General features: G+C 43.1%; 1 protein-coding gene across 1 annotated transcript; it reads right to left on the reverse strand.

Moving 5' to 3' along the window:
* Positions 1-947: 947 nt before the first annotated feature.
* Positions 948-2703, reverse strand: LOC308297257 (kinesin-like protein KIF2A; the record flags this gene model as incomplete). The annotated part of the gene is given in 3 exon segments (XM_080740672.1): positions 948-1000; positions 1003-1018; positions 1021-2703. Coding segments are annotated over 3 exon segments (1752 nt in total).
* Positions 2704-19188: the final 16485 nt, after the last annotated feature.

Here is a 19188-nt window from a genome sequence, read left to right on the forward strand (position 1 = left end):
CTGCTTAAGTGTTGTTTACCTGTACTATTCCAACTATGTATTTATTTATTTATTTTAATCTCCTGGAGTGTTTTTTACCTGTACTATTGGAACATTATTTTGTAATCTTTTATTTTTTTATATTTTTATTACATCCAGTAATGTCATTAATTATGTTATAGTATATTGTATTGTTGTTAGCACAGTCTTGTGGAACATGCCACACCAACATTGTGCTTGCTTGTATTGTATGAGTGATTGACACAACCAGAGATCCAACAGAGCCAACACCGTTATGACTCCCTGCCATTTTAAAGGTGGTTTGCTTTGATCAGAGTGGTCTGTAGTTTAGACCGGCTCAGAAAACCTTGATAGTGCTGAGACGGCAGTGGCTCAGGAGGTAGAATGCATGGGAAGTGGGAAAAGGTTCCCCCAGTGTTAATGTCGAAGTGTCCTTGCTCCCTAGGTAGGTTGGTGCCTTGCATGGTTTCCTTTGCTGGCAGTGTGTGAATGGAAGTATGTAATGCACATTGTAAATGGAAGGCGCTACGTAAATGCACCTTTTACAATTGTTAGGAATTGTGGTGGTTACCCTCCAGTTCTCTCTTCTCTCAGCTGCTGTAGTTGCTTCACACAGTTATATGTCCACGTTGTGTTCTCATCGTGTTGTTGCTTGACCCGTGTTAGCTGCACGTGCAAAGCTTTTGGTGCGGGGCTGAGAGTGCTGGTTCAGGCTGTGGGGGTCTTATGGAATCTGAACAGCTGAGGAAAAAGGTTCTTCCTCATTCTGCTCACAGAGCAGGTTTTCACATGACATCATCCAGTTACGTCCCAGAGCCTCGATGCAATTACTTCTTCATCAGACTCTTCCATCTCAACTCTCTCTAGATGGGTCCGGTGGTCGGCATATCCTGTCTCGTTTCCAGCCTGTTCGATGAGCGAGAACTTCCTGCTGTTCTCTTTCGTCCTTAGAACTTTAGCTGGTTGACCGCGTGGTTGTTGGGTTGACTTTCCTCCATTACTGGTTGGGATCAAGACTGCCAGCTCCTTCACCCTGTTAGCATAGTGTAGCGTGTTGCGGGTATTTTCACATGATGACATACCGGGAGATATGGTTACGATCATGCACGTACGGGAGTCCTCCCCATTTAAGGAGTCTTTGAGGACCTGAGTGAGCTTGCTGTCCCTGAAGGGAGTGTGAGGATCATTGCGTCGCAGAGCCCTAATGCATTTCTTTAGCGCCAGCAGACTCTTGTTAATCTCAGCTCTTTCCCGACGAGTGTGGTAGTCAGTGCTGTATGCGTCAGCCGCCCTCTCATTCCCAGCCAGGTCAATGAGCGAGAACTTCCCATGCATCTTCCCCTTCCTCCTTAGAATAATCTGGAAAACAGCGTGGCTCCTAGAAGAGCGTGCGTTTGCCGACGTCTGACCCAATGTTCTCCAGCTGTTACCCACCTCTATGAGTTTGAGAACATCCTCCGCGCAGTCAACGTCTGTCTCCTGTAGACGTTGCACACAAACCTGTTTACCATTATCTGACACCTTCAGCTCAGTCTTACCATTCAGAAGGTCATACACATTCCCATTGTAGATTTCAAAGAAGGTTGCGGACACTTGTAGTTGTAACTTGCTATAGTTGGGTTTCTTCAACATGAGAAATACATCCCAAGCTGTTAATGCGTAGATTCCTTTGGAACAATCTGGGCTTCCTCCAGAAAAGTCTCCACACATAGTATGTGTTTTTCCACTTCCAGTCTGTCCATAGGCAAAGCAGGTAGCATTGCCCTTCTCGAAGATGGTCTCCACCAGAGGTCTGGCTGTGAACTTGTACACCATCTCATTGTTTGTGGAGTCGTCAAAGGTGTAGTCAAAGCGGAAGGTCTGGTTCTTCAGGTAGCTGGTAAGGTCCACCTTCTGCTTGGGTTTGTGGACCATCACCACGTCTTTACTGGGTATGGTGACCACGTCTAAGTCCTTCATGGCCCGTTCCTTCTTGTTCAGTGGACGCTTCCTCACACAAACACAGATTCTGTGTTTTTTAATCAGGTCTGATGTGGTCAGAGGTGCGCAGTCCAGGCTGGTTCGAAAATCCCTGATCATGAACTTGATCTGCTGCTGTTGACGTTTTTCTTTGGTCTCCCCCTCACCATTGTAAGTCCTCCTCTCCCCCTCACCATTGTAAGTCCTCCTCTCCCCCTCACCATTGTAAGTCCTCCTCTCCCCCTCGCCATTGTAAGTCCTCCGTTCCCCCTGACCATTGTAAGTCCTCCTCTCCCCCTCCCCATTGAACATCCTCCTCCTGTTCTGCTGGTATTGTTGGGCCGGGGGAGGGCGGGATGTTTCAGGCTGTGGGGGAGACCTGGCGCTGGTGGCCGCAACTCTGTTATGTCTGGCTAGAGCATCACTCTTAGACGGTGCAACTGTATCGTGGCTCTTTGCAATCCTATTGCTTTTAACAGAAGCGGCAGTGGGACACGGTGGGGTTGCTGGAGGGCTGGGCACAATGTCCTCATCTGGGGCAACATCTGGGTTTAGAGCAAATATAAATCCCAAGTCGATCTCTTTAGCTTTTGGCTCCCCATTCTCGATCCATTCCACTGTGACATTCTTCTTGTCCTCGTTCAGTGAGGTCACCAGCGCCCGGTGGATTTGCCAGTTTTGCTCATCGCCACGGTTTATTTCCACATGAGTACCAACATCAATCTTTCCAAAACCACTTGCCATCCTACATTAAATTAACTAGTGAGACTGAACTCTTTTGATGTGCAAATGAATTGTGTGTAGTAACATCCATATAACTATCCACATAACTATGCATATAACTCTAAACTAAACTCTCCAGTACTTTACTCGTTCATTTATATTCCCAAACCCTCCTGAGTTGCTGCGTCACTCCTGATTGGACAGTATTTTGACAACGTCATGGTTGCTATTGTAGCAGAGATCAAACAGAATTGTTTTTATATAGTATGGCTCTGTAGAGGTGAGCAGGCTAGACGTGTCTGTATAGGCAGGCCAAGGAAATGCATAAACATTTTTTCTACATGCGAGTCAGATCGGGCCACTTTGCCCAAATCTGGAGTCATACGTCATAGATAACTAATGTCAAAGACTGGCCACAAGAAGTCAGATGGAGCAACGCTGTTGTTAGACCCCGTCTTGTTAACTCCACAAAGTCGAATGCAAGGGGGGTAGATTACTTAGACTTGTAAATCACATTTGGTGTCACTATGAGCCCGAGTTGAACAGTTTTATTCATTGTTGAACAATTGTCCCCTGGATTCCTTGGTTCATGACACAACTCCACACATTAGAGCCAGACAAGGTCTCCCACCATTTTGCGTTTTCTTCAAAACACACAATTAAATCAACCAAACATTCCAAAAACACAATATTGACTCGATACAGTGACTTCCATTTGAGTGAAGTTCACACTGATGATTTTTGCTGGGTAAGAATGCCCCTCCTTTGTCATTTGTGCCCGTACTCTGTCTGCACCTTTGTTCTTCCTATATCTGGACATGGCTGCATGCCATGGTGTGAGAGTTTGAGAGCATAAAGCCAGTGCTAATTAAAGTGGGCAAACTTCAACAAGCTTGTCTCGCTCTCATTGACCTTTATCAAAACACTGGCATTCATGTCGGGCAAACGCTGGCACATTCCCCTGAAAGCAGCGTAGGCGTCAAAGTAAACAAACACAGCCTCATTAGGTTGCACCGTCCAGAGGGCATTGCTATCACCCTCGTAATCTTACGTTGCTTAACAATTCTTCAGACCCTCCCCTGTGGTCGGTGGATGTTGTGCCCATTAGACCTTGGAACATGTGATCATGACCAGCTGCCCCAAATACTGGCCACCGAATGGCGATCGGATTTAAATGTAAAATTAACTAGAAATACTGTTCCTACGAAACAGTGTGGGCTCGCATGGAACACCATGTATGGGCACAAAGATCTACCCTTTGGCTTCTCATCATTGGCTAAGGGCCCTGCCTTTGTTCGGTCGGTCATTTTTTTAGGAGAATAACCCTGGTCTATAATGTTTTGGTATAACATACTGATATAACATGTTAGTCTCGACTCCACGTGTTGTTGTTATTTATATAAAAGCTTGCCCTGTTGGTGTCACCAAGAACACTGCTCCTTATTGGCAGAGGCCCTGCCTTTGTACTGTCGGTCATTGTTTTAGGAGAATAAAATTGACCTATAAAGTTCTGGTATACTGGACTTGCCTTTTCATTATGTTTTGGTATAACATACTGATATAACATACTGGTCTCGAGCCCATGTGTTGTTGTTATTTATATCAGGTCGCACTTGTTGGTGGTGATGTTTGAGGAGAATAAACTTGACCTTTTGGTATAAAATACCTTTTGGTATAAAATACGGGTCTCGCCTTTCAGCGAGCCCACAATAATAAAGTAGGCAATGTTTCTAGGCTTTCTACTGGTTATGAGGGAAGACCCGCCCTCCAGCCAATAGCATTCATTTGATTCATTTCCATGTTCATTTCTGGGGTGGATGTACAGTAGAAAGATGGCGTATTTGCAATTGCTGAAAAATAGGCTTCATTTACGGTCTGTAGAAACCAATGGTGTTATTTTTTACAGTCTATGGTGGAAACAGAGAGTAAAAAAACAACAACTGCATTGCAGGATGAGTCTTTAGGGCAGTCCTTCATGTTGTGGAGGTGACATGGTGGTTTCTAAAGCAGTGGGTGTAGATTGTTAGTGGCTGTTCTCGCTGCTGTTCTAGCAACCTCCTTTCATCCTTTCATGTACTGTATGTACACACACACACACACACACACACACACACACACACACACACACACACACACTCACACTCACACTCACACTCACACTCACACTCACTCACACACACACACAGTATACAATGTATCTCCTACTCCCACTCACTCTCTCTCTAACGCTGCATGATTGAGCCTTAAACGTTGTTAGGATGGGGGGGGCTGAACATTGTGCTACAACATGCACAATGCTAGCATTTATCTTACTTTGACATCATTTTACCCAATAGGATAAATACATTCTTCTTCCACCCACAAGAGAAAGGCTATTAGCAGGCATGCCACATTGATGTCAGAGTACATGCCATCATAATCATTGAAAGTAATGGTGACAGTCCCCTCAAGATGGCACTCACCATGGAACAGGATCTTTGAGGGTTAGGGTTAGGGTTAGGGCTTGAGAGGCACTTTGAGGTCAATGGACCTGGGCGGGGGCCCTATCTTGAGAGGGCCGTAACGTTCTCTCTATGGCGTCATCACCATGATGTTCCACTGGGACACCACACCATTATTTGAGCCTGTCTTGTCTTATGTTGTCTGTTCCTTTGTGCTCTCGATCTAAATCCTGAAGATGCAATAACCTTCTACAGAATCACTATAATCTCTCAACAAGAGGGTGGGGATTATGGGTTATGGGCTGCACCATTGATGTGATAGACATGAACATTATCCAACATCATGGCTTTCTATTCACTGGAGATTGGGCAGAACTCTCAGTTAAGGTTTTTTGCTGTATTAAACTTGGTCAGCTTGTTTTGTACCATTTTGCAGATACCCGGCAGTTGATTGTTTTGTCTTGGGAGCTTTGTGTGAGCTGTTTACATTACATACATAAATATGTGAATTCAGGAAGCTTTTAAAATAAGCTTTTAGACAGAGCCAGCGTGTCTCAGGGTGGCTCGCGTCAAGCTGACAGGAATTCAATAATTCCAGACTCTCATTAAGTGTTGCCAATTTACCTGCTGTAATGTGTCAGAGGCAGAGCACACGTGCAACGGAAGCTCCCCTAGCAAACTAAAGCCTGTTTTATATTTTAGTCGTAGTAACAAGAATAGACAATCTCGAAGCTCATCGCGGCACATTGTGAGCTTTTAGATTAGCTGTGTTTGACGGAAATGTGGAGCTCAACAGGATCCGCAGCAGCAGCAGTAGATGTTATTATTGCTCATGCAGCAGCTCACCCAGGTGCCCAGCGAAGGCTCCACACTATTCGCATTCAGAGGGAGACCTCCGCACAGCCCTCGCGCCTCCCATCCCTTTGCTTTGCCGCTGACAAAATAAAAGAGGAAATCAATGAAACCCGAGGATCAATAGGACTCCACATCTCCTCCATTGCCAAGCCCATCTTCTTTTTTTCCTTTTTTTAAAGATGATGTAAAGTTCAATGCTGAAAATAGCTGCAGTCTGACATTAATTCTTCCCAGCAAATGCAGGGGTATGAAATGCTAGGCTACAAGTAAGCTTCCATTGAAAGTTCACACAAAAACCTGGACTGAATACCCGAGGGTGCTTGGAACTGTAACCTGAAAAGCCATTATCCACTATTTATAAGGGATAGCCAAGTTCTTGCATGTTCAGAATGTTTCTTTCTTTTCCCTTTGCGTCAACAGAGCACAACGTCAAGTAACAAGTACAGAAAAACATATGTTGTGTGTGACTGGGATACCGGGTTGTAATTGAATTCATGAACCCTTTCCGATGCTCTTTATTTGTAAATCTTGTGTATTTACTATTTATTAAACATATCAAATCTCTTTAATCACACCAACAGAGCAGGCAGAGCCTGGCGGAGTGGATACAGCTCGCACACACGCACACAGATTCTTCATGGCTGGTGAGTGGTGAGTAAAGGAGACAGGCCGCAAATGTGAGACAGGCATTCACAGTCACATTCAGTGTATGTGACAAATAAACACAGTTACATCGCTTTTGTCTTTTTTGCATTCTGGTGGCAGAGACCCGGCAAAGTGTAGCCTGGAAAGCAGATTAATCTGCCATTGCAAAAATAGGATAGGCGGAGTGGACACAGCGAAAACAAAGAGGCTTACTTGTATGCAACATGAATCTGAACAACTGAACAACTACGTGAACTATCAATCGGCTACAATGAATAGTTTGTTCATATAACTACAAAAACACACACACACACACACACACACACACACACACACACACACACACACACACACACACACACACACACACACACACACACACACACACACACACACACACACATATACAGTATATATTTGGCTCTGCTCAATCTAGCCTGGCGGATTGCGAGAGTAGCTCCAGACACACACTGACTCATGCACACATACAAACACAGACCCACGCCATAAAAGAGAAGAAAAGAAAACCATTAGGTCAATCTGAAGGGATGCCTTATTGTGAGTAATGCCAAAGTAACAGAACACATTATTTAGCACAGACAGTAATATTGTAATGTAATATAATGTGTCATTTATTACATTTTGACAATAACTTCCAACTACTTTTGCCAATCTGAAGTAAAGGCTGGAGTAATGCAACAATGCTTTTCTAACTCTGACTTTGCTCTGAACTTCTGGTCTTACAAAGAAAAATGATGGATTCATAGAATGAGCTAAGAAAGAAGTTATAGTCGTGAAATTGAAATAATACAACAATTCGCCTTAGAAGATGAAAGTACTACTTCAGAGCTTACTGGTGCTCAGCGAGCGGGAGTTGGTTACAATTAAAAGTAAAACAGCTGCGAGGTAAAAGGCTGGCTGCCTCCCCATGTCTGGCCCTGACAGCAAGAAAAATCAGCCCACTCACAACCATCTCTCTCACTCCTCCGTCCTTTCTTCCGGGGGGGGGATGCCTGGACTCTCCGCCTGCGTCGAACTGCCAACCAGGGCACGGGAACACACTTCATTAAACACTCCTCTATGGCAGAGGACGGCGGCTTTACCAGGCAGCGAGCACAAATCTGAAGTCTTAAGCTGGATTTTGCACGAAAAACCCACAATGCATTACAGTGAATAGGCTTGTCACTCCTGTCCAGGTTCATTTCCTTTTAAGCGTGAGGTCGAGCCAATCAGAGGTAATGAGCCAAGAGAAACCTGCTCCTTTCACTGCCACTCCTCCTCAACGCCTCTCTCATGGATACCCAAGAGAACCCCCCACACACAAACACACACACACACACACACACACACACACACACTCACACTCACACACACACACACACACACACACACACACACACACACACACACACACACACACACAGAGTCAATGGACGTTGGACTATAAGAATGTTCCCATCAGGTGCCAAGCCTCTGTACTGTAGCAGCTGCATGCACAGACACTAAATGGACAAAGAAATTAGTTCTGGAGCAAACGGTCAATTTGGCAAATTTGTAATGGTGCAAGACTAGACAAACGTTTTGACAACAGGTGTCAATAAAAGGAAGGACGAGGCTCGAATGACAGCTTTAAATAGATCACAGTCTCTCATTGGTGGTGGGGCATGAGCATTGTGTGCATTCCTTTAGTACCGCCAAAGTCATACTATCATATATTACTGTACTTCCCTGTACCTGTAAACTGTTAATAAAGTATTCAATCAATCAATCAATCAAACCACATAAGATCACATAGACAAATAGGGCTGGACGATGTGACTTCAAATCACTAAACGATTAATTAAATAATGAAAATAGCTGATCTACAAGCTCATAATGCGTCAAATCGCAGGGCTTAAGTCCCTGGTGATATGGGTTACTTATATCATATCATTTTGAAGTTTCAGTCTGAAACAGTGTTTCTGAACCAATCAGAAGGTCCCATCTCCTTGGGCTATGGGAAGGCATTCTCACACAGGGAGAAAGAGAGGGGCTGTGTGAAGCATGTTTATGTTACTACGTTGCTTTTTTCTAACCATTTGGATCCATATCTTGATGTACTGTTCAAGTTTAAATGAGTAATGCACCGTCTGGCGGTCATCTTGAGTTAGATAAAGGACATAGCAGCCCACAGTGCCTCCCTTATTAAAATCAGGTGTGAGTGGAGGAACGCAAGCTGAATCAAACGGGTGAATGAAATCAAGATTAATTCATATTCGTCTATGTCATCACGCTGTTTTGACAGTTTTGACTTTTGGGAACTTTTGATACAAAAATTATTGAATTATTCTTTTTTGGCATCTAATGATAGATATGTCCTCATTATGACTGCGGGTGTGACAAAGTGTGACATCATATTTCACCACGTCTTTAAATGGTTAATCAAAATCCAGTGGTTCTCAAAGTTGGGTTTAGGGACCCTCAGCGTTTCTTGAAGACGTTCCAAATAGACCATTGCCTAGCCCGGCAGCCCTATATAACAAATCTACAAAAGCAATTAATACACATACAGTACCAAAGAACAATCCCAAGAAACAAGACAGACTGTTTCTTCATGTAGGCCATTAGGTCTAGAATAGACTAAATGGACATGGCAATGGCCTGCTGGTGACAAGTACACTAATCAAGATGAAAGATGAGTTGCACAAGATAGAAATTCTGGATATGAAGTGAGCTGGATTCCACAGGAACAAAGAGGGTGGGTTGGGGGATGAGGTTTGCAGGACAGGGAGTGTCTGTTATAATGGAAGTGCTACTGTGTAATTGCCTTCACAAGTGTGATTCTGGAGTCTATAAAAGCTGGCAGTACACTTCAAAAGAAGTCACATTTATTTTAGGGTTGCCGAAACCAAACAATTTCTCCAAGGACAAAATTGTTTTAGACTTGATGCGGCTCTGCTTTTAGTGCTGAGCGTTAGAACCCGCACATTGTATACAGTGCTGGAATTTGATTTCTCATTGCAGAAATAAAACAATAAATCGCGGGCACCTTGAATCTCTGACCAATCACGCACAATGGTGTTTCTTTGGTGATGTTCGGCTTCGAAAATGTTGCAGATGTAACTACTGCCCAAATGAACTTTGGCATGGCATTGTTTTAGTTTGTGTTCTCTGCAATGATGGAATTTTATTCATAAGACCTCACCAAATTCCCTTCTGGCAAGAAATATGCTGCAGCCTTTAGCAACTTAAATCCTACAGTACATAGTTGACCAGAGTCCCCCAGGCTCTATACAAGGACCCCTCCGATTTCCCCTCTACACCAAATCTCTTTGGTGTAGATCTGCTGCATGTTCACACCTAGAACAAGGATGCTAGCCTTCAATTACAGTAGGTAGACACTTATCAGAACACTACAGGGCCTGTGATGGCATCTCTCCCATAACATCTTTATCACACACTGTATGAACTTGCTGGTTTCCACACAATTATGGTTCTGGTTTCGAGCAAAATACACTGACTTCACATGAGAGAAAAAATATATTTGATATTCCTGCCCTATTGTTGTATGATTCTGCATTTAGAACGTTGCCATGGGAGAGAAATGAACATTTAGGCGGAGAGTGGAGGGTGGAAAATGCTAATTTTATCCTTTTCATTCCATTCCCTGACGATATCTATAAAACTGATTTGCACTCTAAAGACTTGGTATCACTCCTTTTAAAATATTTAATTTTCCATTATTCTAATGGGGACTTGCTCTGGAGGTAATGAGTGTCTGCCAAATGGCTAGAGGGTGCAGAGTAATATCTGGTGTTAATCTAACTCCCTTACGGGTCCATTTGGTTACATCCGATCTCCAGGGGTTAAATTAACACTGAGCATTTTATTGTGTGCGGGATAACCCGGTGTGATTGGACACATGTCGTGGTGACAGTAAAAAAAACTCCCATGTGCACAGACTGATGCTGAGGAATGAAGATGCACATGTACAGTATCAAATGTAGTCTGATTGTGAGACTTATGATTGATTGCGTATATATGAATGAATAAATAAACAATATAAATGAGACAAACTCATCACGCTCTAAACGCTTGGATGAGTGGCCTGTGAGTGCGCAAGATCAAATTGTCCGGGCGGGGAAAAAAAGGGTGATTTTTGGCTGAATGTGGATTCGCCTGTAAAAGTTTTTTTCTCAACTGATTCTTGTAGCTTGGGGTCACCTCTTAAGGATTCAAGAGGATGACCAGTGATATCCATTGAGCATTTTTTATTATTAACCCCTTAATGCCTGAAACACAAGAAATCCACCCAAAATAGAGTTTTATGGTATTTCATACAAAATACTTGATTTAAATGCACAAAGTTTGCTTTCTGCAGTGTTTATCCATAAAAGTGTATACGTACAGTGCATTAGATTAGATATTTATGCATTTTTAATATTAACCATTTCATGCCCAGAACATCAAAATCTCTAATATTAGTCTGGAGGATAGTAGTGTGGGGATTTAAGGGGAGCAAATGCTAATTTCGTGCAAATTTGTCTTAAAGCGCAACATTTTGCACAGATGTAGCCCAGGGCTTGCTCTAATGATTTAGCTAGGGCGCCCGAGCCGACAACCTTCGGGGTCGCCACAGTGGCCAGATCAAGTTGGGCTCCCATTGACTTTCTATACAGGAGGAAAATACCCAGAATTTTTTTTTCTTTTCTGGGTATTTAAGTAGGATCTGAGGGGTCTAACTAGGGGTTTGTCATGATGCTGAATCCATTGCAGGCATTTGTTTTGCACAAAAAACATTCCTTGGGCTAGAAATGGCCTCAGAAAATGATGTATGTATGGGTGAGCATTCATGTTAGTCGGGGGCCTTAGGGTTTTTTTTCTCGTGCTAATCAGTCTAAAAGTGCAAAATTTTGCACAGATGTAGCTCAGGGCATGCTCTAATGATTTAGCTAGGGCGCCTGAGTCGGCGACCTTCGGGGTCACCACAGCACCCACAAAACTCTGAAAAGTGATGACTCATCACTATAAAGTCGATGGGAGCCCAACTTGATTTGGCCGCTGTGGCGACCCCGAATGTCGCAGACTCGGGCGCCCTAGCTAAATCATCAGAGCATGCCCTGAGCTACATCTGTGCAAAATTTTGCACTTTTAGACTGATTAGCACGAGAAAAAAAACCCTAAGGCCTCCGACTAACATGAATGCTCACCCATACATGCATCATTTTCTGAGGACATTTCTAGCCCAAGGAATGTTTTTTGTGCAAAACAAATGCCTGCAATGGATTCAGCATCATGACAAACCCCTAGTTAGACCCCTCAGATCCTACTTAAATACCCAGAAAAAAAATGTTTTTCTGGGTATTTTCCTCCTGTATAGAAAGTCAATGGGAGCCCAACTTGATCTGGCCGTTGTGGCGACCCCGAAGGTCGTCGGCTCGGGCGCCCTAGCTAAATTATTAGAGCAAGCCCTGGGCTACATCTGTGCAAAGTTTTGCGCTTTAAGACAAATTTGCACACAATTAGCATTTGCTCCCCTTAAATCCCCACACTACTATCCTCCAGACTAATATTAGAGATTTTGATGTTCTGGGCATGAAATGGTTAATATTAAAAATGCACTGTACGTATACACTTTTATGGATAAACACTGCAGAAAGCAAACTTTGTGCATTTAAATCAAGTATTTTGTATGAAATACCATAAAACTCTATTTTGGGTGGATTTCTTGTGTTTCAGGCATTAAGGGGTTAATAATAAAAAATGCTCAATGGATATCACTGGTCATCCTCTTGAATCCTTAAGAGGTGACCCCAAGCTACAAGAATCAGTTGAGAAAAAAACTTTTACAGGCGAATCCACGTTCACCCCCACGGCTCCCGGACTAAAAAGGGCACTCTCTTTTGTATAATATGCCGACGGGTCGGTATGCAGACATTAAAACTAACCCTAACCCTAACCCTAAACCTAACCTCAGTAACCGTGACGAGTAACTAACCTGCCGATGCTACTCGGAACAACGGACCGGCGGAACAATGAGCGGACCCCGATTAAATGCATGACTGTACAGATTTTGACAACCTTAATTCAGAAAGCATATTACAACATACAGTATGCTGTGTATTCAGTATGGTAATATAGCCCCCAAAACAATCAACAAAACCATATATCATACTCGACAAATAAATCATTGAACAAGAATGCCTTTGCAAGGATTCCTGTAGGAAAGAACCCATCTTCCTCTCGTCATCTGGACTAGGAGATATTCTCAATTAGGTAAATTAGCTCAATCAAGCCTGGCTTTAATGGGGAGACACTAATGACATACCAAGGTTAAAGTGGGGAGTCAAGCATTGATTTGCGCTGTCTGTCATTAATGTCTAGAATGAGAGTGGGAAAAGAAGCCCTCCACGGGAGAATAGAATCCCACACTGACTGCACCACAACAGGAAGATGTTATCTTCTAATAAATATTTAACAGCAAATTGTATGTTGCCATTGGGTGGAAACCTTGTACAGTATGTCCAAAACTGTTACTTTTCAGAAAAAGAAAATAATAATAATAAAAACATATTCCAATGGTAGACTACTTAGTCACAAGCTCTTAATACCTTTAATTTATAAACCCACAGACACACTTAAACTTCATTTACTTTCAAAACATTTCAACACTTGTAGTAGGCCTTTGCAGGCCCAGCGGGACAGAGGGGTGGGCAAAAGGGGGCCGGGCCCCCTCACATGGACCACCTTGCCTCTCCCCTGCGCATCAGCGAAACCGGTTTTACAGAGTTGCTAATAGGCGAAAACAAAGGAGACTTGCTTGAAACACACAGCATATGGTCGCAACCTTCACTTATAAGCTCACGGCACCATAAGCCATTGTTCCCTGGCACCGGGCCTGGGCCAATGACAAAGTAGCTAGGAAAAACTTTTTTCAAAAAAAGTTGAAATATGTAGATACAAGGTTTCTGCCTGACAGCAAGCAAATCTTCGTTGGATTAGTGCAAAATGTAATGTGTCATGTAAATTCTAATTGTGACTAAGTTTGCATGTTCACATTCCACAGAAGATAATAAGATGTAAATGAGAGAGAGAAACCTGTTAAAACAAATATAATGAGTTATTATTAATTAACATGCGTACATACACGCATTGAGCAAGATTTCGCGGGAGTGTGTGAAGAATTCTCCGGAGCCTTGTGTAGAGAAGCGTAACATGAAACGTGGAAGGCGACGGAGGGAGACGGAGATAATGTGTGCCTTCTGAAGCTCACCTTCTGGTGTGAGAAGAGGATGGCTAGGGGGACACAGTAGTAGACTGAGATAAGGACTGCTGCGGATTATTCAGTCAATCACCCGTAGATGTATCCTCACACAACCTGTCTGAGTGTAGGATGGGGACCAGCCTCATCACCGCAGACTGCTATGCTACACACAAGCACTGGAGATAATGCAATTACCAGAAGGTCTTACTGTAGCTGTGGTTCCTTTGTGTGTTAAAAGTGTGCGAGAAGGGAAGATAGGGAAGAGGGAAGAAATAAAGAAAAAGAGGAGAGAGAGAGAGAGAGAGAGAGAGAGAGAGAGAGAGAGAGAGAGAGAGAGAGAGAGAGAGAGAGAGAGAGAGAAGACGGAAGTCAACGTGTCACAGCACTGACTGATTACTCCTAAAAGTGTGCTGAGATTGCATCAGAAAAAAAAACATAGATATTGAATTAAGCCTTGGCTCTTGGCAGCCTCACACAGTGCAAATATGGTCTTCCATCTTGATAGGGCAGGCCGGGGGGTGACAAGTTAAGGGGGGAAAAAAGGCAAGCCTGTTGGGGTAAAATAAAATTGCACTTAAATTTAAATGTAAATTCTAGGTGAGAGAGAAATGAATATGATGAAAGGAGCACAACATTCATGCCCCTACGCTCGCTGTGGAAAGTATCCCATGCAATTGCAGTTTGTCAGTCTGCATGCAGATTCATAGCTCATGACTCAAGCCATGTTTGCTTCGTTTGAAGAGTCTTGGTGCAATGCCATTCAGTAGCCAGACACACACACACACACACACACACACACACACACACACACACACACACACACACACACACACACACACACACACACACACACACACACACACGCTATGTATATTATATTATAAGAAGTGATAATGAGTGAGTAACATACAGCCTATTATTGTCCCTAACAAGGAAGAACCTCTTCTGATAACCTCTTCTTCCCACTAGACTAAGGATTTATATTGTCTGTGTTATTGTTTACAACCACAATTATTCACGCGTGGCAAGATCGCGGTTCCACTAGTTTTACTAGTAGGCTTAGACTTTATCCTCATCTAATCTTTCGCTAATGTACGCAACTGTTTTCGCCAGGTTTTAAGGCCTAGTAGGCTTTTCAGAAGTTAATTTAATGTTTTCCATTTAATGATTTCCTTTATCGTCATCTTGCGATAATGCACGTAACTGTTTTCGTCAGGTTTTAAGGTTTTATTTTAGTTGTTTCTCATAATCTCACGACCCTCCTTGCCCATCGGCCCCCACCGTTGCGCTCAGGGTCACCGGGAAAACCGCGGTCGCGGAAGAACCCCAGGTTTCTTCCGCGACCTGCTGGCCAGCATCCCTATATATATTCTATGTTCTGGGGGGAACATTTGCCAAAAATAGAACATCTACAGATGTTTGGTTTGGTTTGGTTTCGGAAAGACTATGGACCAGTGTTGTACCCAAACGCGTTCAATGAACGTTCTTTGTTTCCGCTTGATGAACATTATTGTCGAACGTGTTCATTCTGACGTCCATGAACGGTGCTCGTCGGCCCGTTCGTGCAGTGGTCTGCGGTCGTCTGTCCTCTCGTCTTTTTGTAGATTATTTTTGGCAAAGAGATTTGGTGGAAACGGAAAAAGAAAAAGTACAGTTGCATCTCAAGTCTGTTTTGACTATGAACAGACCAGCTAAGGTATCAATACATCTATAAGAAACCTCTATTTAAATTATTTGCACAGACATTGCCGATCTCCAACCACTTTCAACCTGGCATTCATGTTTAGGAAATGTCCAAATGTATCAATTTCGTCAATACCTTTTTATTATAACATCTTAAAAAACATCAAAAAATAGCTAAGCTCACAACACCCTTTGAAATAGGGCGGAAAAGTGTGTCTGCATGTGTATGCAGTCAATTGTCCAGTTCCCATTTGACCATATTTACCATACGAGATGTACAGTACGGTAAGTAGAAGAAATGTTGATGAAAGCTGAGATCACACACCAAAAGCAATCAATCGACTTTTGCAAGATCAGACCTAATTGACACGGTCCATGGTATTCACTCCAGAAATCACTAGCCTGCGTTGGCCCACTCCTGAGAACAGCAGAGCTCATTGACTCATCCATCAGACGTGATGAAATGAAGCACTTGGGTGTGTATTGTTTATTGTTTTGACATCATATATCTGCACATTATATAGATTTGTATGGTGGTTTCTGTGCCGTTTCTAGATTGTTACCCTACACTCATATAAATTATTTCTAGACAGTATCTTTCTAATCTCCCCCAGTTTAGTTTTCTTTCACTTTGAATAAAGTCAGCGTTGACACTGCACCATCCTTCACTGCGTAGCTGATAACACAGTTACAAATGCTATGTCTGCTTACAATGAAGATAAAAGGGATTATGAGATAATATTAAAGGAAGGGTACAAATTTGACCTGTGAAGGTTGAATCACAATAGGCAGATAATATGTATGTTTCAGATACTGTCGTGTGATATATTGCTGTTAACAAAAAAGAGAATACAAGATTACTTGACATGCTTCAAAGAGAGATCCGCACCATCCTATGAATTCCTGATTGTTGAAGAAGCATCCTTGGCCTGGAGAGATATCTCGCACAGATCCTGAAAAAATGACTTGGTTTCTGACTGGGACGTACTGGGCCAATGTACTCTTGCAAATTTGTTCCCCTGCTCTGGGCGGGCGTTTGCGCTGGGCGGCCCATGGTCTGGGCGGGCGTGTAAGCGAGCCACATCGCTTCTCAAAGCTGACATGCACAGGCGGCTTTCGCTGAGAACAGACAGGACAGACAGCGGTTTTGACAGATTTAGTTTTAGTCATAGGCTTTTGAATAAAACATTTTTACAATTAGTTTTTGTCACATTTTAGTCATCAGAAAAGTTTTAGTTTTAGTCAACTAAATCTACAGTTGATTTTGTCGACTAATGTATTTTGACCGACCTTGATGGTGTCATAATGGCTGATTTTACACTTTTTTGAAATATTTTACTTAATATTGTTGTATTTCTTTTTTGCCTGCTTTATTTCAGATGGGTCAGTGATAACAAGACAGGAAACCAAGGGCAGAGAAAGGAGAGACATGTGAGACAAGACAGGAGTTGGATTCAAACCCAGGCCCTAGCTCACTCACAAGGAGCATCAGCATATGGTCTGTGCACTATAACTGAGTCACCAGGCAGCGCCCTAATGGTTTTCTAGATGTTGTCTAAACTATCTCTCACTGATTGCACTTTTGAATGTCCTCTCTCCAGAGGTACACTCTCTCTGCAAATATTTACAGCTGCACTGTGGTGCCGCTCCCTCCATCATTAGTTCCTGCTTTGCTGGTCCAGCCACAAAAGAAAGACAAGAGAGAAAGAAAAAAAGTTAAGTCTTTCTGCTAATGTGTTCGGTTATTGAGGCATGTAAAAGTAATTTCCGCATTAATCCTAGAGAGAAAAGAATTAAGGCAGATAAGAACTAGCCATAAAACTAAATCCTACTGGCCCGTGGGTGACTAAGTCTGTTTGCCTTTTTGCCACACAGCACAGCAGCCACGAGACAGCACAGCCGCCACGAGGCAGCCCATGTCGCTGTCGTGTGGAAAGAAACCTTGAATGTCCGAAACTTACTTTTCAAGAGATGGAATGAAATAAGCTGTCTTCCAATGGATCCAATGTGGCTCTTATTTAGTCACAAGCTCTTGTTAATACTTTTCATAGGCTCAATGTTTATAAAGCCCACAGACACACCTAACCACTTTCGCTTTCAAGAATATTTGGAAATACAGAAAATGGCTGATCTACAATCTCTTACAAGCTTGTTGATGGTTACTTTAGTGTGACATTGTTGTACAACGTAACAGGGCATTCATTTACAAATAAACGTTGCAGAGCCGAATGAGGGCCGATGCATACTCCACTTTTAGAGCCAAATTTATTTCGGTTCGGTTCGGGAAGTCACAAAATCTCGGCAGCACCAAACAGCCGAATTAATGACGGCACCTTTCTTTGCATTCACATGCTTCAATAGCACCCAGCTGCAGACTCGCAGACACTCGTGAGCGTTGATATGTGAGCGGTGCTGTCTGCAGCTGTGTGTCAATCACCTCCTTGTTACATCTCCCAAGTAAACCCTGACTATACTTCATCGTATGACGTGTGTTGCATGCCGAAAATAGCTGATCTGCAAGCTCACAATGTGTCGCATCCATGAGACAACGTGAGCTTGTAGATCAGTTATTTTAACCAACGTGGAAACATGCAGGATGTGTGCGACGGTTAGAAATTTCTGCCTTCAGGGTGCAGGAAGAGACTGGTGTCTGGGCACCTAAATAGTGTGGGTACCTCAATGTTAAATTGGATTAAATAATTTCTGTGTGTGGTTCTGTCGTTGCTCATACTAATTCCTCACTTTGTGTCGGATATTAGTCTGGACTTGTGAGCAGAATTTTCATTTCCAAGGGGTGGGTTAAAAAAATGGCTCTGGACATGATTGGTTAGACCAGACCAATGCTGAGCCCTGATTGGTCTCCCAATTCTTTGGGGGGAGGGAAATGGATTCACAATTCATGACTACCGGGAGCTCCGCCCCCACCTCTCCGCCGAGACCTCCGACGAGAATCACAGCCGCACCATTCACTTGAATGGATATACAGCGGATTTTACACATTAAATATTAATTCCGTTTTGGACCCAGAGCTTCGAAATCTCGTCCAATCCGTCAACAAAGGCCTGGATATGCATTGGAAAAATATGTAGACCTTTAAACTTTTAAAACAATACGACAAAGGAATATATAAGGACGCAACAGCAGAATGAGGAAATCGCCTGTCTGCTGGACCTATACAGAGCCGTTTTCACTTTTCACTGATTAGTTTAGAGGCTATTACTCTCCATTACACAAACAACCAATCAGAATAAACTGCTTCAAATGTAGGCTACATGTTTCTTATCATGCCGATTGCCTATAAATCTTATCTATAACATTTGATATCTCTGGCGTGAAATGTTCGCGATTCCTGACAAGTTTAGCTGCCGAGCCGCAGAGGGAGAGGGTGTCGCATCAAATTCTGGGCCCTGGGTACAAGGATTCGCTGTGGGCCCACATGAATGTTCTTCATCGTGGGATTTCAAAAATAGCAAATCTACAAGCTCGCAGCGTGGCACTCAGTGCCGCGCTATGAGCTTGTATATCTGCTATTTTTCAATCGATAAAGTCTAAAATAATTAAGGCCCTTCCACCGTGGGCCCTGGTAAGTCAGTCCCACTTTTCCCCCCCTTGTGACGCCCCTACCCACAGCCTGCAGTC

Source organism: Nannobrachium achirus (assembly GCF_963921795.1).
Source record: "Nannobrachium achirus genome assembly, chromosome: 13".
NCBI lineage: Eukaryota > Metazoa > Chordata > Actinopteri > Myctophiformes > Myctophidae > Nannobrachium > Nannobrachium achirus.